The 23,106-nt window shown below is 51.1% G+C and overlaps 8 protein-coding genes across 8 annotated transcripts; 6 read left to right on the top strand and 2 right to left on the bottom strand.

Annotated features, from left to right (window-relative positions):
- Positions 1–397: 397 nt before the first annotated feature.
- On the bottom strand, positions 398–1,812 carry CABS01_15420 (uncharacterized protein; the record flags this gene model as incomplete). Its single annotated transcript, XM_060548755.1, has 4 exons — positions 398–571; positions 948–1,096; positions 1,310–1,420; positions 1,584–1,812. 4 exons carry the CDS (start codon positions 1,810–1,812, stop codon positions 398–400), a joined length of 663 nt encoding a protein of 220 aa, XP_060391874.1.
- Positions 1,813–2,875: 1,063 nt separating this feature from the next.
- Positions 2,876–3,619, top strand: CABS01_15419 (uncharacterized protein; the record flags this gene model as incomplete). Its single annotated transcript, XM_060548754.1, has 1 exon — positions 2,876–3,619. One exon carries the CDS (start codon positions 2,876–2,878, stop codon positions 3,617–3,619), a length of 744 nt encoding a protein of 247 aa, XP_060391873.1.
- Positions 3,620–6,123: 2,504 nt separating this feature from the next.
- CABS01_15418 (uncharacterized protein) lies at positions 6,124–9,409 on the top strand (the record flags this gene model as incomplete). Its single annotated transcript, XM_060548753.1, has 15 exons — positions 6,124–6,462; positions 6,571–6,690; positions 6,750–6,811; positions 6,884–7,022; positions 7,084–7,123; positions 7,190–7,210; positions 7,279–7,412; positions 7,483–7,632; positions 7,693–7,771; positions 7,862–8,051; positions 8,110–8,188; positions 8,244–8,316; positions 8,407–8,645; positions 8,994–9,227; positions 9,287–9,409. 15 exons carry the CDS (start codon positions 6,124–6,126, stop codon positions 9,407–9,409), a joined length of 2,022 nt encoding a protein of 673 aa, XP_060391872.1.
- Positions 9,410–10,352: 943 nt separating this feature from the next.
- Positions 10,353–12,465, top strand: CABS01_15417 (major facilitator superfamily transporter; the record flags this gene model as incomplete). The annotated part of the gene is made up of 6 exons (XM_060548752.1): positions 10,353–10,667; positions 10,729–10,805; positions 10,893–11,215; positions 11,305–11,802; positions 11,870–12,030; positions 12,088–12,465. 6 exons carry the CDS (start codon positions 10,353–10,355, stop codon positions 12,463–12,465), a joined length of 1,752 nt encoding a protein of 583 aa, XP_060391871.1.
- Positions 12,466–13,102: 637 nt separating this feature from the next.
- Positions 13,103–13,891, top strand: CABS01_15416 (emopamil binding protein; the record flags this gene model as incomplete). Its single annotated transcript, XM_060548751.1, has 2 exons — positions 13,103–13,355; positions 13,431–13,891. 2 exons carry the CDS (start codon positions 13,103–13,105, stop codon positions 13,889–13,891), a joined length of 714 nt encoding a protein of 237 aa, XP_060391870.1.
- A 342-nt stretch (positions 13,892–14,233) lies between these two features.
- CABS01_15415 (L-asparaginase) lies at positions 14,234–15,328 on the bottom strand (the record flags this gene model as incomplete). Its single annotated transcript, XM_060548750.1, has 1 exon — positions 14,234–15,328. The coding sequence occupies one exon, from the start codon at positions 15,326–15,328 to the stop codon at positions 14,234–14,236; it is 1,095 nt and encodes a 364-aa protein (XP_060391869.1).
- A 3,324-nt stretch (positions 15,329–18,652) lies between these two features.
- On the top strand, positions 18,653–20,608 carry CABS01_15414 (uncharacterized protein; the record flags this gene model as incomplete). Its single annotated transcript, XM_060548749.1, has 1 exon — positions 18,653–20,608. The coding sequence occupies one exon, from the start codon at positions 18,653–18,655 to the stop codon at positions 20,606–20,608; it is 1,956 nt and encodes a 651-aa protein (XP_060391868.1).
- A 498-nt stretch (positions 20,609–21,106) lies between these two features.
- Positions 21,107–22,205, top strand: CABS01_15413 (uncharacterized protein; the record flags this gene model as incomplete). The annotated part of the gene is made up of 3 exons (XM_060548748.1): positions 21,107–21,141; positions 21,345–21,605; positions 21,677–22,205. 3 exons carry the CDS (start codon positions 21,107–21,109, stop codon positions 22,203–22,205), a joined length of 825 nt encoding a protein of 274 aa, XP_060391867.1.
- Between the last annotated feature and the right edge of the window lie 901 nt (positions 22,206–23,106).

The following is a 23,106-nucleotide window of genomic DNA, read 5'->3' as shown; positions in this document are numbered from 1 at the left end:
ACCACACCTCCGCCTTGGTGTCGCTCCTCTGCCCCATATTGTCTTGAGGAGATGCACGTTGGTCCGGCGCTTCTGCTCCCTTGCCTCTTCTGTCCCCCGAGTCTCGCAAACGGCCATGGGCAACTGGATGTGGTACCGGTAGGTCTTTCACAGGATCGACACGATGGAAACCAGCCTCCTGTAAACGCCGTCATCTCTGTCTTGTGGGCATCAGAACAATAGTTGGAAAGAATGGATCAACCGTTGAACCGGGTCGCTTGGTGGAAATGGAGCCGAGGGAAGCGCATACGATACACACACTCCGGAAGACAATCGACGGTCCGCCGCGGTCAGATGTACTGGGCTGATTACCATTACCAAAACTGGTGAATCAAACCAGACGAAACAATGGCATTTCTCAGTCTCTCGCACAACCGGCGATCAGTGCACCGACCAGGGTTGGTGGCGTTTTGGCCTTGCGGCCTTGCGGCACATTGGAATAGTGGGTCCTTCTTCCGGAATCACTTCCGCCGGTTTCCGGACCACCGGCGCCTGGCGAGATCCACTCGGTGAAGCTGAGGAGCCTGAGAGGCTACACCGACCCCCCGCAGCCGAGCAATCAAAGTCGCTCAAGTCCGCGGGACGACAGCGCGTGACGGCAATAAGCGGCGCTGTGGTTCGATTTGTCTCCTGTATTTTTCGGTAAATCTTTGGTGATGGACTCAGCTGAGTATCGGTAACAGGGAAACCAAGGCCACGGCGCGGCATGGCAAGACCTCACATCACCTTACCTCGCGATCTCAAGATTGGTTCCACAATGTACGGCCGAAGAAACTCCCGTTCCCGTGTGTGGCCATCCGCTGCCGCCCTCCTAGGACCTTGAAAGCAACAGCCAACAACCAACGGCGGCCAAGAGAATCTCGGAGTTTGAACGGCATTCTTGTCTTTCGCACCCCTGCCAATCGCACTCTGAAGCGGATGTCGTACTCGGCTGATCTGTGACGTATAGAGTGGTTCTGTCCCCCGCAACTTTGATTACTGGAAACTCTCGTCGCTTTTGGCTGTTCCGGCTGCAACTTTGACTGCTGCAGCGGCATCAAGAGTGCTGCGATGAAATCTAGGTGCAGCGTATCAGAGGATGTTAAGGTCATAAACCGAGAAGCTGCGTGTGAGAGCATTGCACCTGACCATAGTCCCAAACTCTCTGGCCTGACTAGCTGATCGGCGATAAATACCAAAGCCGATAGTGGACTATGTGGGGCCATCCAGAGGTTAAGATTTCTCGGCCCCTCCGGCACCCGCCCGGATATGTCAGCGGGATCCTGCTGACCTCCGTTCTCCGACAATACCGGCACTATCACCAATCGTAACCGTAGCATACTACACAAACAGTTGAGTAAACACCATTGAATCGGCGGCTGGTCTCCGCCTCCCAACCTATCTCCACGGAGAATGTCAGCAATGATCATCCGATTCGGTCGAATAAACTCCGTACACCACATCTTTCGGCCGGCAACGGGCTTCCCATCTCCCAAGCTTACCTCACATCGCCTCACATCCTCAACTGGAAGACTTCCTACACCCTAATCATGGTATAGACTGACTCGCAATGCGTTCCGTCGAATCACCTGTAAAAGCCGGGGCAGAAGCACTAGGACTATCACCACCAGACACGTGCCACGCCCAGAGATAGAAAGTGGGAGCTGCAAACTTTCTACTTGAGATGTACCAAATACCATTAAACATCAGATGAGGAACAGCACTTCGGGATATCCGGGTTGAGCCGGCGACGTTGATACCGACTTTCCGTCTATCTACGAGAATCTCTCCCATATCCTCGTATTATATTGAGGGGCTCTTAAGTACGTTTGTGAGTTTGAAGAGAGGAAGAGATTCGACTTGAAAAGGATGAACGTTTTTCAAAAGAAAGACTGTCTGATATAGTATGGTTTTAACTATAAAATATAACGGTAGCTTTCGATACTTACTTGACTTAGTAGGATAGTGTTAATATTGAACTTAATCAAGCGCATGACCCAAATCCAACAATAGTTGAGTCTAGATCCCTGTTCAAAGTAACGTCGATACAGACAGAGTTTAAAGGAAGAAAAAGAATAGAAGAAAACATGCCCCGTCCGGGCTCAGGCCCGTACATGCAGAGAAGCGGCGGCGCAGGACTCGATGGGGGAAGTGCATTTGCAGTAAGTGAGTTGTGAGGCGATAAAGCTCCAAGACTATCAGACACAGCTCAGTAACTTGACCCTAAACTCTCAGTAACCAATAAGGGCAGTAGCTGGTCGCCACTTAGATGAATAGTAGAAGATGACCGAAATGGACGCCAGCGCACTCATCAATACTGTTTACATGCCTTCTAATTCACCTTACTAGAAATGCCCAGAACGACCAATTAGTAAGAAACATTCGCACTGAAATTTCTAGCAGCAGTGTCGTAGAGCCTAGAAGTATCCAACAGGTTTAGGTACGGTTCTCCTCTACCCCATCGCGAATACCTAGCCTGTTTTCCTTCTTCCCTCCTTTATCGTTCTTCGTCTGACCTAGCTCCTGTTATTACATGCCTTTCGCCTATCAACGGTTCCTTCTCTATGTGCGTCATCTCCCTTTACTGTGCGCCACGCGCTATGCAAAAGAGAGCGTCCGCCTTCTTGCCCGCTTCAGGATATTCAGCGCCGGGCCGCGCCAATCGGCTGATAACGGAAACTAGTGCAGCTGGCTTATAATAGTACTCAACAGTTCAAGACCCACCAAAGCCAATGAGTGTCTTGCTTACAAACCTAAGCTAAGTCCATTGCCGTTAAGAGGCTGAGAGCACAAACCGGAAGGGAACACGGCAACATCTTCCGGATCTTCATCTTCATCACCTGTACTACTCCTGATCATGGCCACCCCCGGCTCTCATCCACGAGGTCATGCTCAAAATCTAGCGACCAAGACTACAGCGGAGCTCGCTGAACTTCTGAATGAGGCTCTGCTCTCTTCGGCGGAAAGCCCGACTGGAGCAACCTACATCTGTCCTCCCGCATCTCCAGAGGATATCGAAGCGCTCAAAAAACGAGTAATGGGCGAAAATGGTCATTGCGCCCTGGACCCAGACTACCTGACGTTTCTTACAGTCAGCGACGGATTTAAGCTTCAAGGGCGGGAGCAGGAAGACTCAGCAGGTGACCTGGGTGGCATTCTTTACAACGCGGCTCGAGTTGTGAAGGAGGAACACGTGGACTTTGACCTATTCGGAGCGAATCCCCTTCTGCATGCGCCATCCAAAGACATTTGGAAGAAGTTCGACTGGGACAGCGGGGTAGGTGTCGACCTTGGCCCGGCTGGCGACGAAGGGAGTCTATGGATGTTTGGTCCGGCGGAGCTGGCGCTTCTTCTTCGGCAGTTCGATGGTGCCTATCCTACGCTCACGCAGGATGAGCAGAAACAGGTCGATCAAGCCGTCTTGGAAACGCATGGGAGCATGGAGGCGATGAGAGAGCTCCGATTCTCTGTCATGCAATTCTATCATTGGTCGCCCAAGGTCAAGTTGCATTTAGGGTTTCGGGCATACCTTGAAGACCTTGCAGTGATGGCTTTGGCGGGCGACGATCCCTGTGACTACTTTCTGTGCCAAGATGCCTAACAGGACCAAGAAATCTGTATGACGAAAACAATTTTGAAGAAAGAAAGACTTGACAATAGTAGCAGAGTCATGCGGAAATTCCCTTAAATGTTCCCTGATAGACAGCTAGGGACTTTCTAGATAGCTCGTGTTGTAGTGCGTGCAAGATGCCTTACCCTGAGAAGCGGAAAACCTTCAACATTCAAGTACACCACCAAATGCATTTCAAGGTATATAAAGTACGCTCTATCAGTGCAAGTTCGATAGGAGAGTCCTCAAGCTTAATTAGAAAGAGCTAGACTTCTCTCTACGCTTCTGCCTATCTGACTTGCTTGTATGACATGGCCTGAACACAGCCCGCACGACTCCTCATAGATGCCATCAACCTTTCATCAAGGTCCCAATCAACGTCCTTAGGGACCTTGCGAGACAGCTGCCGGATGAGCAATATAAAAGCCCGCTGCTTCGCCAACAGTCTGCCAGCATCCAACCTCCGCATGCCTCCAGGACTCGAAGGCTTTGTCTCAAAACCGTCAGTACTTACGTAAATTCAAATGTCCAGGAAATACCCTGTTCTGCATATCAATTAATCCATATTGTCAGAATTTAAGATCTTTCCCTCTCTAAGCACTGAGAATTAGCAGGCTTAGACCCCAGATGTGTTAGATCAAGAGATATTAGTTCAAGCCTGGGCACGCAACACATCCGCGCTTAAGCACGAGGTAGACCTACTATCGCCCCTGGTATCCGCCTCCTTCTCTGGGCTCAAGTACATGTAGAGATCACTGGACGAAATGGACTTAGGTATCTATAGAATTACACTCAATGTTAATCGCAGCACGACATCTCTACCGCGCTCACGAGCTACCCACTTTGTGAAGCGACACTATTTGGCCATTATTATGTTTGCTTTGGACTAACCTGGGGATTTAATGGCTACAGCAAAGTCACGAATAAATCATACTTCGAGGGGAAACTTGTATACAGCTTCTACAATGAACCGCGCCAAGCAATTTCTTGCCGTACTAGGCCGTATCATTGGCCTGAAAAGGGCGGAACCGAAACACGACACCGACGCCGACGCAGCATTTCCCTTTTCCTGTTGATGGGGACAGAAATAAGAATAGAGAGAGGCTGGGGGAGAGCGGGATGATTTGAGGGTTATGCTTGGGAAGCCGTAGTGGATAGCATAGGAAAGGGATGTGGCTCGAGGAAAGAATTTTGAGTACTGAGATATTTGCGTGTTTTGGAGCGGAGTTGATTTTCTCAGTTTGTGATTTTCATTCATGTTGATTATAGAATCAAAAGTTTTGGGATCGGTGATAGTGTGCAACACCAGAACGATAGAACAACAGATTGAAGATATCTCGAGAACCAGATCATCTGTGGCCAAAACGGCTCATGGAGGTGAAGACGACTCACAGTGATTGGGGTGTGAAGGCGTTCAAAGTCTGATGCCGATGCTTCTGCCGGAGCGTGCATGCCTGTCTACTATGTTAAGAAAACCACTTGTAAAGTAATGTAATGACCGTATGCAGGCATACACACGTTCGCCTACTTTAGTCTATAATGTCTTTGGGGAGCCTACGCTTGTTACGACTGAATTCCTCCTGTGCAAGCCTTGGACTAGGGAAGGCCACGTTAACAAAAGCAAGACATCGTCGCAGGTGGGTTAAAAGAAAGATAAAGGCAGGTGGTTCTCGAGGAAAGTCCTGGGGGGACTGAACTCAGAATCAGAGTTCATAATCCGAGCCAGAGTCATCGGTAAAGCACGCGGGGGCTCTGTGGGGAGCTTGACGGAGAGATTCTCCGAGTTCGACTTGGCTCTGATGCCCCTCAAACGATACTCCGAGGGATACGAGCGGGCCGACGACACGGAAGGAAGAGGCTCTCAATAATTCCATTTTGAACACCTAGTACACTGCAATTGAGAGGACGAGGGACAGAGCTTCGGGATATCCGAGTTGAGACGGCTATATCAGCGCCGACACCCCGTACATCTACAGCATGGTTTCTATGTGACTTCCAGTCGGTTCAATTGTCTTGCCGATACGGAGTGGTCTGAACACCTTCTTAGTACGAACATGCTCCACCAGGATCAGAAGCGAACGAACGCCTAACGGCACATGGAATATGGCGCTGCTGATACCAGTCCAATCACCAATCGTGTATGTGCAATTACTACCCACGGGAGGGCGGACGCTTGTGCAGCTAGCACCCCCGCACTCCCGGAGGTCGGGCGGCAATGCCGGTGGGGGTTAGCCTTTTCATCCCAAAACCTGGGGCAACGCGAAGTTGCTAGGACGGTAAACTGTAAATCAGCGACACCGACCTTGACGCCGAATGGCGGGAAATCCGACGTTCTTTTGAGTGCCCATCACGGAGTCGGGGTATCTTGAAGATGACGGGAAACATCGCAATAAATACAAATTTGGACGAATTCTTCCCCGTTGATCCGTAAGTTTATGTCGGTGACTTGTCTCGAGACTAGACAAGTTTAGAGCATTCGCACCATTACCGTGAACATGGGCTACCTCGTTATCAACGCCATACAGGCCATCTCATCCCGCATCGTGAACGCTGTAACGTCCAACCCGACAGTTTTCCTGATCTACGCCATTCTCACGACGACATTGGCCCTATTCCTCTGGACGAAAACAAGGAGACGGACAAACGGCCTACCTTTGCCGCCTCAACCGCCCTCGAAGCCTATTCTGGGCCACCTGACGGATTTAATCAGGGAGAATCAAGCGCGGCGATGGCATTTGAAGTTGGAAGGTTGGGCAAGAGAGTATGGTGCTATATTCGGAGTAAGGACTGGGTATATTGTTGATTACTACATCAACTCTGATGTTTTGGTCAAGGTAAGCTTGTCGCAATTGTGGGCTGGCCGTAGAATTGCGAGAGTAGCGAGGGTCTCGATTTCAGTGATGATGGTATAAGAAGTCCCGGAGTTCTGACGTTGGAGACAGGAGCTTTTTGATAAAAAGTCTGCGGTGACGGCGGATCGACCCGTGTGGATCATGTCGAATGAAATTTTGAACAATGGGTTTAACACTTTGTTCTTGGACGCGAGTGATCCAACATGGAAGGTATAGTACGTTGCAATCTCTGGTTGAACGATGCTGACTGAAACGCCTGATACCTACAGAATCAGAGGAAGGTCATTCAGCAGCTTCTCACAAGTCCACAGCAAGCGGGAAAGATTGTGCCGTAAGCTATCCTTGCCTCCTTTCACGTGCTTCTTGAATCGTCTATGGATCTAGCAATCTGATGTCATGCTAGGTTTCTGGAATACGAGACAATGCGGTTCCTTCACGATAATGTCCTTGAACCATCAGGCGGACTTTCGGGGCTTCAGCTCTTGAGAGGTATTGAGCGGTATACGTATAGCGCATTCGCGATGGTTATCATGGGCATGGATGTGAGATATCGCCCCAACCTTGTGTTGTGACGGGGCAGGTGATGACTGGAGCATGGTTTAGGTGCCTGACGCAGATGACTCGGTCATTGACTTTCTTCAAGGTGTGTGAAGATCCCTGTCGGGCCTTCTTTGGTGCTCAAAAGGTTTGCTGACGATATTGACTACAGAATCGGAATACCAGATCATAAGTACGACCATCATCTCTGAGGACCGCGGCGAATGCCATGGGTTCGGATAAACTGACAATGAGCGGTAGATACCTTCCCTGGCACCAACATTATCGATCTCGCCCCTTCTTTGGGGAAGTTGCCCCTCTTCCTCAAGCCCTGGGAGAGAAATGGACGCGCAAGATACAGACGCGACCTCTCATGGGGGATGCAACGAGTCAAGGTGAAACTAAACACATCTTACCTATGAAGGCATGCTCTGAGAACACTATTGACCACTGGTTCGGTTGCAGATTGTCGAAGAGGCAATAGCAAGAGGAGATTCCTCATTCGAAGGGACTTTCTTGGGTTCTGCTTTGGCTGATGAGAATCTCAAGGGTATGTCTTGTAAGGAGGAGCTTGCGATTTTGAGCTCTGCTTTGATTGTTGCTTCTGCGGATACTGTGAGTAACTTCCCTTTACTTCACTGCCGAATGCGTTTGACAGCTGACGCAAATTGCTAGAGCCGAATGACGACATGGTCGTTCGTCGAGGCCATGTTGCAGTTTCCCGAAGCTCAAGCCCGAGCACAAGCTGAAATTGGTATGTTAAGAACATCGATCCTAGCAGTCTTAACCCCAACCTGGTCGCTCTCCACGCAACCACGACCGCTAACCAGCTGATGTTTTCTAGATAAGGCCGTTGGTGACAGACCACCAACATACGAAGACTACGCGCGAATTCCATACATCCGCATGCTCCTCAAGGAAGTATGGCGGTGGAGGCCGCCGGTGGCGCTGGGACATCCTCACATCACCTCACGCGAGGTGGAGGTTGGGGGATACAGGCTTCCCAAGGGGGCACGAATTCACCTTAACGCATAGTAAGGCCGAGTTTCCTTGTCGTGAGATTGGAATCTTGTCGCTGACTATGGGGTAAAGTGCGATTAGTCGAGATCCCGCGAGACACGAAGATCCTGATCGGTTTTGGCCAGAGAGGTTTGAGGATGACGGGACCACTGTGAGTACCTCAATGCGAATCTCGAGGTCAAGCCAGAACTGACACGACTTTCTAGACGATGGAAAGCATCAACGCGCAGGACCCGACAAAGAGAGACCACTTTGCCTTCGGCGCCGGTCGTCGCGTTTGTACGTCACAATATCTTGGCAACTCCGCCATGTACCTATCCTACCTGACTATAAAAAGATTCATCGCTAACATCTATTGCGTGTGAAAAGGTCCCGGGTACACCGTCGCAGAACGTTCCGCCGTCGTAACAATGATGCGTATCCTCTGGGCATTCAAAATCTTGCCTGCCGAGGGAGCCAAGACGCCGTTAGAATTTGCTGATTACGCTGATTCATTGCCTGGGAACCCGGGAAAGAATATGCCTGTGAGATTCCAATGCCGGAGTGAGGAGAGGAAGCGTGTGATTCTCAAGGCTTTCGAGGAGATGGAGAGTGGAAGGGGCAAGAAGGTGAGTTTTCTAAGCCTATGTCCTCGCTGGTAGTTCTTGGGGGAAGGGCGCGGGCTGACTTGATTACCTTTAGGTGGCATTAAACTTGGGCGATTCATCGGTTCCTGATATTTCTGCTTTTCTTTGATTTCTGGAGAAAGGATGAATCCAACGGATTATGAGCGCACTGAGACGGGCGGGAGAGTCGTTGCACAGGCAGAAATAATGTCTCTTCGACTGTCTACGGATGACGGGATAGAGGTGTAGTGACAACATCTTCATTTTGTACCTAGGAGAACAAGACCATTCCAAAACTGCCTATTCACATTATCTGCAACAAGTATTACATACTTTAGTTCCTCAGTTAAGTACCTCGATCGGCTCCTCCAACCGGACAAGGTGAAAATCTCCATAGCAGCTCCTGTCCTCCCCTTCATGACCGGCGTCACCGCTGACTCCGCGTCTGACGGCGCCCTCCTCGCCCAGCGCCAGATCTACCCCGCCTGCGCGCCATGCAACAACGGGCGCGAGCCTCTTTTCCCTATCGAAGCGAACTGGAGCGGGTACGCTCTTCGCTGCAACAACTTTGGACCCATCCCTCCTGTACGAGGACCCTTCTTCAGTATAAAAATGTCTAATGCGCATGACTGACCATATGAAAGCCGTACACTGGCTGTTGCGATAGAAATGGCGTGAACACTGGCAGCGGATGCCTTGCATGCGTGGTTATCAGTTACATAGTCTGGGTCATCACGGTTGTTTGGCGAGATTCATACTCTCTGTAGGAGCTTGACGGTCATCGGTTGGTGGTAGTACCTTGATAGCGACAATACGTGCGGTCGTTGGGGCCGGATCAAAGAGCCAATGCGGCTTACAAATAAGAATCCGAATTCAGCCTATGTGTATATGCCGATACGTCGGTTTGATCATCGGGCCAAATGAGCCCTCACCATTCAGCAAAGTCTCCGAGTTCTGGCTACCTGCACCGGCCAAGCCCGGATCCGGATCGTTTGCTGGAAAACACCAACTGCCAGGCGGAGTGGGCTCGGACTATTGCTGCAGCGACCGTAAATCGAAACGGGATGGCTGACCGGACGGATTTCAAGATCCTCGTGGCACCAAATCCTGGCTGGGGGGTTTTGACTCGTAATCAATCTCTCGCAGTTATGCAGCTAGTCGAATCCTCCCGAATTCAAAACCAACAAACGGCTAATAAATAAAACAGCCAGCGCACTAGGTAAGCATGCCAAAGTAAGCTGAATGACCAGATAGCTTGGTAGAGAACAGGGCAAGTATGCCCGAGTCGTAAGTTCCACTCTGTTGGGACCAATCGTTGGCGTGTGAACGGAAATTTGATGTGGTGTGAAGGGTTAGGTATTACCAAAGTCTCCTCGGGGTTAGTGTGAACCCCGGATGTGCAGCGATTGCGCTATTGTCAGCCTTACACCGTGACCCGGGTTAAGCGAGTCTGGACACCCGAGAGCGGGTTAGTACCAGAAAATGCCGGCTGGCGTTTGCTTGTTGTTGACACGACGGGGTTAAGGATGGGTGTAGGGAGTTACGAGACGGAGTTCAGATGCGGGCTAAGGGTTTCTTAAATGCGTGCGCATCACCGTATCTTGATGTTTTTGAAGTTAATGTTACCTGCTACATAAGTTGTGCCAAGGTTCATCCATACTATTTCCTTGATGCCCAGACATTTCACCAGATCTTTTCCAGATCTTGAACATGGACCGGCCTACTTCACGAAGCTCCAGGGAGCTCACCAAGACCCGCTTCACATCACCGGCATCGGCCATGACACAACCATCGACGACTCCTATCGTTCTCGATATGTCGGAAAAGCCACTGCCACCATCAAACGACTCGGATATTGAGCATACCGATAAGAAGGAAAGCGGTACCGAAGATGAGGGAAGCACGGCGGCGGACCAAGAGGAAGCCGAGGAGGAGTACATCGAGGGCCTCAAGCTCATCCTTGTCCTAGCGGCACTAACGCTCACTGTGTTTCTCATGATGCTGGACATGTCTATCATCACTACGGTACCGTTGTCAAGTGATGCATGTGACGAGGTGCTCATGGCAAGTCTGACACTGGGTCTAGGCCGTTCCGGAGATCACAACAGCGTTCAACTCTCTTTCTGACGTTGGATGGTATGGTGCAGCATACAGTCTCTGTGGGTATGTCAACTCTATGCCTCTTACACGGGGGAATCTCCGAGCCAAGTGCTCTTCGAATTACCAAAGCTGACATGCATTTCAAAATAGTGCCGCCCTGCAGCCCTTGGCCGGCAAGCTTTACACGCACCGTCATTCGAAAGAAATTTTCCTTGCCTTCCTCTTCGTCTTCGAGGCCGGATCTCTTATCTGCGCCCTCTCTAATTCATCAACACTGTTCATCATCGGACGGGCTGTCTCAGGCATGGGATCAGGGGGACTTTTCAATGGTTCATTGACTATCATCGGCGCCACCGTCCCATTGGAAAAGAGACCGTTGATAATTGGGATCATGATCGGTATTTCGAACATTGGCATTGTCGCTGGACCTCTTGTGGGAGGAGCCTTGACCCAGTACACGACCTGGCGTTGGTGTAAGTTGACTCATTTCTCAGCTGAGTTATCTTTCCCCGGTAGTTGCGCTGCAATTTGTGGATGGGAACAATGCTAACTTTCCGCACAGGTTTCTACATCAACCTTCCAATTGGTGCAGTCACCGCAGCTATGCTTTTCCTTATCCACATCCCGTCGAAGATCACCAAGCCAGTCTCCCTCGTCCAAATACCCCGATATCTCGATCTTCCCGGTTTCGCCCTCTTCGCTCCCGCGGCTATCATGTTCCTTCTCGCTCTACAGTTCGGTGGCAATGACTATAGCTGGGACTCATCTGTAGTTATCGGCTTGTTCGTCGGCGCTGCCGTGACCGCTGGGCTATTCATCTTCTGGGAGCACAGAGAAGGTGACGAAAAAGCCATGGTCCCAATGGGACTGTTCAAGAATAGGATCGTCTTGACGAGCAGTCTGGTTGGAGCCCTGAACATGAGCATTACACAGGTGTCAAGCTACTACATCCCCATGTATTTCCAGAGCGTCAAGGGTGAGACGCCGTTCCGGGGTGGTGTTCACTTCTTGCCGACTATCATTGCCCAGTTGGTCTTTGCTGTCGCCTCAGGGGCTTTAGGTAAGTTGACGGCTGTTGCGTCCTTGGAATCCGACTATGGAATAATGGAGATACTAATCCTTCATAGTTGGTAGGATGGGATACTACCTTCCCTGGGCTGTATTTGGTTCCGTCTTATCGGCGATCGGTAACGGCCTCATTTCTACCTGGGATCCATCTACAGATTCTGCCAAGTGGATTGGCTATCAAGTCCTCCTCGGCGCCGGCCGTGGTGCCTGTATGCAAATGGTGAGATATGCTGTCATGCGCCTTGGAAAGGCTAAGCTAATATTCACGCTTCTCCAGCACATCATCGCCGTCCAAGCCAATATACCGCCAGCGACCCTTTCCGTATCGATGGCAATGCTTGTCTTCATGCAAACGTTTGGCGGTGCCATTTTCCTGACAGCAGGCGAAGTCATTTTCAGCGAAGGTCTGGGCAAGAACTTGGCAAAGTACGCGCCGGCAGTAGATGTGAAGACAGTACTGGCTGCGGGCGGCACAGGGTTTAGGACCGTTGTACCGGAGAGCGATTTGCCTGGGGTGTTGGTGGCATATTCGAAGAGTATCGGTGAGGTGTTTTACCTCATGATCGGAATCGGTGGTCTCGCGTTTGTGCTCTCGTGGGGTATGGGTTGGGTCGATATCCGTAAGAAGAAGGGGGAAAAGAAGGGCGAAGTCTGAAGGGCCTTGGCAATGGAAACGAGACTCGACACTATATGGGGTGACGAGATGTAATGATTGTAATGGTATACCCAACTCACAAGTGATAAGTATCAGTCTATAGATATCTAGACAACGATTTTAGAGGTTCAATGTTCAAAACGTCGTGCATCCTCTTCCGCGTCATGTTTCACTCGGTGGAATTGCCCGGTGTTGGACCCTCGGGCGACGGCAGACTCGGCCTCCAGGTGTGGATCCCGGATCGGGCTTTTGCACCTGGCGGCCCCGGGGAATAGCACTAAAGTCCTCTCCTGAGTATGCTCTACTCTCTCGTCCGTGGTTATGTCAGACAGAAATGCTCGAACCCGAATACGATGCTGGTGCAATCTCGCTTGGCTGCTTATGCTAATCCTGTGGCCAATAGAATGTAAGTTTGCTTAGTACTTGGCGGATGTCTCTGTGCGAACAAGAGCTGAAAATCGCACGACGCGGATGGCAACTCTCCCGGCTGTGGCAGAGTGGATCGCGAGGCGTAGGAATTTTGGATCATGAATCCTTCAACTAACATCCATAAAGCTCACGAACTTCCCTTCAGTGTAGGTGATTTCGACCAAAAAACAGAACTAAGGGCAAAGAACAAAACTGGAAGATTCCCACCATGCCTGCAGAAATCGTCATGAACGCCACTATCCCGGCCCACCCCTACTTCCCTGCGGAGGCTGTACTACCAGGCTACGTTGCCAACACGTTTGGCGCGCATGCTTTGCGTGGCATGTTTGCCGCAGGGGCAACCGCCATCCTCATACCGACATACCGCATCATCAAAAGAACAAGCCCGAATCTTCCTAATGGCGAGGTCGCCACGGCACTGTGGTTCACTCTAAGCGCCTTTATCCATCTCTTCTTCGAAGGTCAGTCATCCATGCTCGACCCCCTAGCTGTAACCTAGACCGTCGTGTGAACCATCTCGACTAACACCCGATCAGGCTACTTCTCATACAATCAATCAAGCATGCCAGCATCCCTACACATATTCGGCCAGCTCTGGAAAGAATACTCCCTCTCCGACTCCCGCTACCTGACCCAGGACTCCTTCATCGTCTGCATGGAGACCATCACCGCATTCTGCTGGGGTCCGCTGTCCTTCGTGTGCGCATACTTCATTGTCATCGGGCATCCCCTCCGCCACCCACTGCAGATCATCATAAGTCTTGGGCAGCTCTACGGCGATGTCTTGTACTTTGCGACGTGCTCCTTTGACAAGCTCGTTGCCAAAATGATTTACTGCCGACCTGAAGACTTTTACTTTTGGTGTTATTACGTCTTCTTCAATGCCTTTTGGATCATTATTCCTTTCTATCTCATTATCAAGAGCTGCGCGGAGACGAGGCGGGTCTTTGCAAAGGTTGCTCAGTTGGAGAAGAGCTCTTTGAAAAAGGACATGTGATCCCTGTCCGGCGGGAACTGCCTTGGCACTTTTGCAACAGCGCCGGAAGCTGAGATTACATGAGCTGATCGCATCTTTGACTGGATTTAATGTTCATCGAAGCAATACCTCATCAATGCGTCCAAAGAACTTCGTACTTAAAATAGAGAAGGCGAACATGGTTGTTGGCATCGGAAAGCCGCCTGCCGTTACCAGGAAAGTTGTACCAATACACCTAGCAGGTCGAGATAAAAGTTCAGACAACACCGGAATTGACTGGTTCTAATGATAAAAATTACTATTTCTCTATGATTATATCTATGTACTCATGTTCTCATAATTCAGTGTCATGTCTCTTCCCATCTAAGGCGCGAACTTGAACAGCGTCTCGAGCTGCGAGGAGCTGTAGCCAGAGTAAAGCGCAAGCTGCAACAGGATGCGCGACTTCTGGGGGTTCAAGTTCCAGCCACCATACGTGTTAAGGGCATCGTCATCCTCGACAAATCCACCCATGGTTCTGCTAGAGACAACAATCTGCGTGCCATTCTCCTGCGCCAGGGTCTTAAGCGCGTTACGGCCGGGCGTAGTCCACCCACCGGCACCCATACCAGCAAGAACGAGACCCTTGGCGCCGCTGGCTACGGCGGCGGTAGCGAGGGCAGGGTTAAGAGCCTGGTGGCCGAAGAGGATGTCAACCTCGGGAAGCGCGGAGGCCTCGGTGACGTTGAAGTAGGCGCGGCCGAGGGGCAGGACCGGAGGGTAGTAGAAGACGGGCTTGATGTCGAGGAAGAAGCCAAGGTAGCCCTGCTCGACGGCCTTGAAGGTGTCGAGGGAGTTGGAGTGGGTCTTTGTGGTGTAGTAGGCGCTGCCGATGCGGTCGTTAAGGACGATCATGGTACCGCGGCCTGCGGCGGCGGGGCTGCCGGCGAGGGTGACGGCCTCCAGGAGGTTGATGGGGCCGTCGGCGCTGATGGCGGTGGCGGGTCTCATTGCGCCCACCACGACGACGGGCTTCTCGCTCTTGATGGTAGCGTCAAGGAAGAAGGCGGACTCCTCCATGGTATCGGTGCCGTGGGTGATGACGGCGCCCTGGCAGTAGGGGTCATCGAGGGCCTCTTGCACGAGGCGGGTGAGGTTGAGGAGGATGCCGGGGGTGATGCTGCCCGAGTCCACGTTGGCGACCTGCACGCCCTTGACGTTGGAAACGTTCCACAGCTCCGGGACGGCGGCGATGAGGATGTCGACGCCGAGAGCGCCGGCTTGGTAGCCTGTGGTCTGGGCATTTGAGGACGCTGAACCTGCGATGGTGCCGCCCGTGGCGAAGATTGTGATGTTGGGCAGGCTGGCGTTGTAGTGCGTCTCGCGGGTAGAGAGAAGGTTGTATGCCGGGAGCGGGGCCGGGGCCGCGAGGCCGAGAGCCAGCTGAGAAGCTGCGAGGAGGAGGTTGCGAGTCTGCATCTTGGCTGATTGTCGTGCTGATGGAAAGTCGCCGAAGTTGCGAGTGGCTTCCTAGAGGACAATGGGGGCTATGAGGAGAGGGAGATGCTCTGAACTGCTCTGCTGGCTGGTCAAAGAACGAAACTTGGCGGCATGTTTACTTCGTCTTATATAGCGGTCCTTGCAGTGAATACGACTTATCGCGAGAATACATGACTGTAGCCAAGGCGATAAGAAACAATTCGAATTCCCATGGATTCCGGTGTCAATATCCGGCTTGTGGGAAAAATCACTCGCCCGACCCTTCCATGCCCACGCTAGAAACCATGGAAGATGTCCCAATTGACCAATACTCTGGAGAATCATCATCGACCTTATCTCGACGGCTTGGGTCCTATCACACGTGGGTTTGGGCTCCGAATGCGCTCGAGGCTAAGGCAGGCGAACGCTGGTTCCGTGCTCTCGGGTTTTCTCTTATCAGCTCGGCAAAAAAGTGACCAGTGCCGTCGTCGGCAGAGCCATACCGACCTAGTGGTTAAGTCCTGGGATGGTCTCCATCTTGGGCCGCTTTGGTGTGTGGGCTCTCGAGTCTCCCCCGTATTCAATGTTTGTCAGCCTGTGTTGGGATGTGAATGGACGAGGAAAGGCCTTATCTGATACTTATCTTGATAGCTGGAGGAGATCAACTGGTCTGGGCAGAATAAGATTACGGCATAGCAACAGACCCCAACCCGGGGAATTGGCTAGTTCATGCTTATTGCTGCGGTTTATTGCAGCATTGCATGGCGGCCCCGGATCATTCTATGGGGTTGACATGTCTCTGCGGGGCCCGACGGGGCCCAAAGGCGTAAAAATGACTCGTCGGCTGGCTGGGGGTTCCTCGGATTCGTTTGATAACGGACGGGAAACATTCCCAGCCCCCCGGCCCAAGGTTCCGGTTCCGGCGATCCGCTCCATTAACAACGATATCGAACCAATTTACTCAAAGGTTTGACATGCATAACAGACGTACATAGTACGTTGGCAATCATACAGCGGGAACATGAGCTACGGTATGAATCAATGGGAGCCAAGGTGTGCCTCTTTCGGATAGGTAGCCGATTTCTTTGGGGCTTGGGTGCTTTGCTTGGAATGTCCCGATCTGGCACGATTGACTAAGACTCTCAATTCCAATGACAACTATCATTCGTGTTTACGGCATCCCACTGCTAGACTGTAGTTGAGCCTTTGTGTGGCTGTACTCATATGAGGGAAGGTCCAAGGAGCCAGCGGCAGCTAAACGCGCACTACATATTAGCCGCATGTACACAAAGCATCTGCCAAAAAGTCAAAATATTCTGCAGTTAAGATGTCATCTGTTTGTCATATTGATGACCATGGTCTCTTGGATCGATATAATTGAGGGGTATTTCGGACATACTCCAGCTTGAATATTGCTGGTGCACATAAGCAGGAGAAGTGGACCATCGTGAGCATATGTAGACTGCATCCGGACTCGAATTGAACAGCTTGTAGTCAATTCAGCAATGCATGCAATCACAATTTTCTCAAGAGTGTTTCTTATCTATTGATAAGCCTTCACATTCCATAATTGTAGAGCAGACGACCGGGAACGTATTATTTCACTTGCCTGACCTAGGCTGTAGCTTGATTGTTGTCTAAGGTTTTATCAGAGAAATTCTCTGTTGCACTTTATATCTTCTCCTTCCCCGATTTTTTCTCATCAACACCGTTACTTGCCTGATGCCAGGAACGCTTTACTATTATACCCCAAGGCACGCTTCCATCACTCAAGGCGGGCGTGCTCGTTCGCAAAAGTTTGACAAAGTGAACTTGGGGATACGCGATTCCCAGACTGTGAGTTTTGATGTTATACGAGAATTGAAAAGGCGCCGAGTAGCGAGAGCGAGCGTGAGGCAATCTCAGAACAAATGAGAGAAGCTGGTTTTTACTACTGACTGAATCGGAACTTCCGAACTGCTGGTCAATTGTGACCTCGTTCGTTTCAATATCCCTGGAATGATCTGCCCTTTGCGCGGTATCTCCTTCTATCTGATTCGGGACACGATGAGAGAAATGATTGGCAAGTACTAAATGAAGAATGAAGAAGGTTGACATAAAGTTGGTTCTGTCAGCTTAGCGGCTCTCAACTCCAACTAGACTGTTCGTGCTTAGCAGCATTGAAGCTTCGGTTCTGGTCAGCTCTAATTGACACTCCCGGTCTTGCAATAGGCAATCATCATTTCATTAGAGAACTCAGATAGATAAGACCAAACTTAACATTGCAGCAACAATCTCACCCCGCAATTTGAAAATCGCATTGAATGAGTTTGTGGACGTCAGAGGGGTTTGCTACTTGTCCTTGCATGAATGATGCTTTAGCTTGTACGACCAAACCGCTGTTCAAGTAAGAAAGGCGCTACGGGCAAAATCATTGTTCTCAAAGCTACTTGTGCAGCTCTCTGGCAGTGAAGAAGTCAAGTCACTCATTCTGACGCATCAACAATCCAAGCTGTAGAGTACTCAACCTTGAGGCACCCTAGCCTGTGTGACCACGCCGTCTCTCAGTGCCTGCAAGGGTTTTTTTCGCTCAGATGTTTCCTTTCTTCCGCCATGACATTGCGAAGTTCAACAAATTCTGGCCTTGGCCTTCTCGTCAGGTGGCCCGTATCGGGCTTCTCGAGGCACGATCTCCTCACGTGGGTAAATCAAAACTCAAAAGTTAGGATTCGTGTGTTTGCATTCTGGCTTCCAATCTCATATGCGGCGTATCAAGCGTGAAGTGGTTTACTCACCTAATTTGTACACCGTGATCTCACCCTTCTACACCTCACTTCACCTACGACTTCTCGTTGGGCTATCTAGTTGAGTCGCAATATCAACTTCGGGAAGGCACGACTCACATACCGTCCAGGGCCAGCTCCTTCCTCCCTCGATGTAGACGTATATTCATCTGAAAATCTTTACGTTCACCGCTCTCTCACCGCTTTAGTTACCCAAAAAGGAAATAGAAGCAAGCAAGTCCCGTGATCTCCCTCTTCGTCGCCGGGCTACACGAGTATCTCTCCTCAGCCTCCCACCACGCAGCCCTGATTTTTGTTTTCTCCCCCCACAAACCAGAACAAAGAAGCACTTCACCGTCAGTGCCTCCTTGGACGAAGATTCCCTTCTCACTCCCTCACTCTTCCTCCCTCATCGACTCCTCATCTGGCTCTCTCTTTCTCTCCCTTTCCTAAAATCCCAATCATTAATCATTGTGCGACTTGGCTTCCTTCAAATTTCCTTACGCAAAGCACAAGTACAAGCTCTAGACTAGAGACACCGTCTCGCGTCCCTAGTCTCACGATGCGAATAATTCTCGCGCCAGTCCTTGCCTTTGCGGCGGTGGCTCTCTCGCGCGCCGTCCCCGAGCATACTGCTTCTGAGCATATTATACTCGAGCAGACCCGCGCTGAGGTTCCTGCTCCTGTCGTGGAGTACAGCACCATCGCTTACAAGGCAGCTAACGGCTCTGATGTCGTGATCCACGTCGCTCCTGGCGTGTTCATGGCTGACGACGTCTCGAAGCTCCCCGACGATATTGGCAAGCACTTCAAGATCAAGACGGCGCCTAAGCTTATGGAGCTTTGCACCGTCCGTGCCAGTCAGAAGGATAATGACAACAAAGGCACTCCTCGTCGCGATGATTGCCAGGCCCTCTACGATTTCTGTCACAGCCACCCCGTCTTCTTCTACTTCGACAACAAGATCGACCTCAACCGCTGGGCCGAGGTCGCCTTTGTAGGTTCCTGCGCCTACCGCACTCGCACCGTCCACCACAACGTCGTCTTTTCAAGCGGCGACATGGCCAACTTCCTCGACATATCTCTGAGCCGCAAGGCCTGGACCGACAAGGGACGCATGTCTGCTTCTGGTGAGGCTGAATGCACTGTCTATGAAGGCGATTTGGGCATTGCTCCTGTGTACTGGAGACTTCAACAGCGCGGCCCTCTCGATGAACCAACCTTCAATCTGGGCAACGATACCTTCATTCCGAACAACAACAGCACCGCCCTTAAGATTCGCGACACCGAGCATGAGGCGCCTCTCATTGTCCAGTCCTTCGACGACATCCCCAAAAACACCTCCGCCTTTAGTTCCGGTCGTGGGAATGCCCACACTGTCACTGACACCGACATCGGTATCCCCTCCAAGAAGGACGACGAACCCCAATTCGACTTGACAATCGGTGGTCCAAAGGAAGGTCCCTACTGCGATGCCATGTGGCTTTCCGCGGATTGGCAAGAGTCTGGTCGCCCCCTCAGAAGGGACTGTGGGAAGCTTCTCGACTTCCTCAAGTCCAACACAGCCAAGGTCGCAGTGTTTGGCGACCAATACTACGAACTGGTTCCGATCGCCGCCCACGACACTTGTGCCGTCGGCTTCCGTCCCCTGACCACCGACAACGTCACGTTCACCGGCTTCGACATCGCTAGCTTCCTTGAGCGTATGCTTCTTTGGGACGGAGCTCAATCCGGATCTGACTACATCCTTGGTAAGATGGGCACTATGTGTGGCTTTGCGAAGGAGACTCACTTGAAGCACATGGGCGAGTTCCATCTCATCTACAGAGACAGCAATGCGCCTAAGGGCCACATCCCCAGAGACTACAATGAAAGCAAGCGGGATCTTATTTCCGCCATTGCCGTCCCAGAGATCGCGGAGAAAGGTGCGATGATGGTCAAGTCTGGATCTCCCGAAGACATGGCTGCTACAGCAGAAATGGCCATGATCCTTAGCAACACGGATGAGTCACTGAACTGGGTCGATTATACGGTCACCGACAGCAACGGCGTCAACATCACAGCCCAGCTCAACGACAACTTCCTCAGCACTCATCTCGATGACAGCAAGGCACTTGGCACCAGACTGGAGAGACACGACACGCCCCTTGGCCCTTCCAAGCGGTGCACCGGCCGGATCACGTTCTGGGGCGGCGCCAAGCCCGACTCGCCCCTCATCGCCGACTGTGTGAAGCTCCGCAACTTCATGTCTATCCGCCGCTTCCGCTTCCAATTCAGCAGAGACGAGTTCCGAAGCATCAATGCCACCCTCCTTGCCCAAGTTGGAACCTGCCGTATCGCTTGGTTGCCTTGGGGCCAGGATACCACCGTCGGCAACATGGACCTCGACATCCTCTTGACCAAGGCCTTCAAGCTGTACGACCCCAGCCAGACCCGAATGCGTCTCTGGGGCGGAGAGCACTGTGACTTCTCTTGGCAGTTTGGTGAGAAGTATGCCCAAAAGTTCTACATCTTCTGAAGGCTGTAGGTCGACAGTAATGAATCAGAATTGCATACGGTCGAAAGTTGGCCTGGCTCTGTTTGCTTTTGGTTGGCTATGCTATTGGCCTAGGATTTGCGTAAGATGATCAAATGGATTGATGAATCAGGACATGCGGCTCTATGCCATAATACATGGAGTTCCGATAGATGAGATAGGAGATAGCCCTAATAATCCATTGACTTCCCGCGAGTACATTCAGATATCTTCCACGATGACTGGTTTGCTTGAGATGTTGTGGGTGTGGACCTTTCGGAACTTTCTCGCTCAATCAAATTATCGTGGCTCGACGGCCCACGTGATGGGATGCCTGAATCCTACAGGATCACTCGATGGCAACATACAACAGCCATCTGACCGCATCCCGTCTAGATTTGGTGAAGAGAGAACTTCGATAATCATTTTCTCAAGTTAGCGACCATTCTTGAGTCATTGCCAACAATTCGGCGTCGCGATTCCGCTGTCGCTAGGTTCACGATGGCTCCTGATATCTTGCCCAACTTTGCTAGAGTGTGAGTGACCTTCTACTGAGTTTCATCCATATGCTACTGCTACCCTCTTTCCCAAGCTCCCCATCCGTCATCGCCCGGATGATTGTAATCTTGTGGATGATGACAACGACAAGCTACCGGGATATGAAAAGGGGACTACCTACAGATGACTACTCAGAACATGACATCCCCTTCTCTACAATTTACTAACTAAAGTCATTCAGAGCCCTTAGTATCTTAAGCCTCATCTCATTTACACCGCAATATCACCGACTCCGTGAACAAGGCCACTGCAACGGCCTTTCACTCTACTACGTGCTCTTCAACCTCCTGAGCGCCACTGAACAGCTCACCATTGGTCTCTTTCTCAACATCAACAATGGCGCATCTCTCCGGCCCGACGCCTTTGTCAATACCCCAGCCACAGCGGGCGACTGGCTCAATCTCAGCCAGCTGATGATTGTCTGGCTTTGTTCTATCTACTTGTGAGGGTCCTGAAGATTGAAAAGCGATTGCAAACCTGTCTATGAGCTTGGGCTTACCCCTGTCCCCCTAGGTTCACTCTGTCTATTCGGAATGCGTCTCAAAGCCACGAAAGAAGAATCCAAAGAGGAGCCGCCATCACAATCTTCGTCATTTTTCTTTCCTTCAGCATCATTCCAGTCCTCATAGACGCCAGTCTGCCATCATCCCGATCCGAACCACGTCGATGGACCCAGGATATCTTCGCTTTGCTCCATTACGTCCTCCTCATCCCACTGTCCACCGCATTCATCATCGTCGCCGCCATTGCACAAGCACGCGAGATACGCTCTCGAGGTGGCGACGCAGGCGCCCTTAGTCTTCCTGGTCTCACTTTCCAATGCATCACCTTTACTCTCGTGGCGATATCCTGGGTTGTTCGCGTCAAGTACCCGCCGTACTCGCCGTCTTGGGTCGAGTGGTATCGGTTGATTGGATGGACTGTGGTTAATGATAGTCTTATTGGATGTGTGCGAGGTTTCCTGCTGGTGATAGCCCTGCGCGAAGGCATGGATGAAGGATGGGGGTCATTTGAGAGACAGCCTTTGTTGGGTTTCTCGTGAAAATCCCGTCGCGAATCGGTACTCTCATATTATCAACCGTCTTGGGGTTCGAGAAGACGAGTTGACATAGTCATTGAGGTCCCGCCCTCACATACTCATCCTCATGATCCTCAAACATGATCGAAATCTCAAAAGTTCTTCATCCCCGCGGATCGTGCACAGAGCTTTGATTTCCCATGTTCATCCTACGCGACTCTTGGCGTGCTAGGGTGTTTGTTTCCGCAAGTTGAACAAAGCCTGGCTGACTTTTGTTTCCAACCCCTCAGTTGCAAGTCCCCGCTCAACGTCTTGGCTAAAAGTCACCTTCCGAATAGAGATGCTCTTGGCGCATCATCGACTCGGCGCATTCGAGATGACATTCAAATAATGTTTTCACATCTTTCAAGACATTATCTCTCTCCGTCGGAACTCTCGGCTTTACATTCACCATGCCTAATGAGGAAACAATGTAGTAGGCCTCGAGCTGCACAAGCCGCGACAGAGATGATAGAGAAAAACCGATACCGTCCTGGAAGTTTGGACGAGCTGACAGCCAAGTGAACAGTCCCTCGCCTTGTCAGCACAGCCGTTGGTCTTGGATAGATACCGCCGCCGTGATTGGTCAATGGCTCTACAGAGCTGCAGATCTACCTTCACGTATGGTCCGAGGAACTTTTTACGCCCTACTAACTCAAAAGTCCTCTTGTTGGCTTCCCTTCAGCATTTAGGGCGCTCAACTCACCGCCAACGAGAGAGCTAAGCTTTCCATAATTTCCAGCTTCCCGTTATAGTTCTCGGCATACATGAGATTGAGTTGCGCCGCTCTTGGGACCATTGCCCCAGTTGCGCTTGAATACAATTACCCCTCAACTGGAGTCACTTCTCTGCCGAGCTTCAAGTATCATTCCGTACGGATGTCAGC

This window comes from Colletotrichum abscissum (assembly GCF_030869225.1).
Source record: "Colletotrichum abscissum strain IMI 504890 chromosome Unknown Scaffold_66.1, whole genome shotgun sequence".
Taxonomy (NCBI): Eukaryota; Fungi; Ascomycota; class Sordariomycetes; order Glomerellales; family Glomerellaceae; genus Colletotrichum; species Colletotrichum abscissum.
The sequence above is the reverse complement of the archived record's forward strand: the minus strand, read 5'-3'. Positions and strand labels throughout refer to the sequence as shown.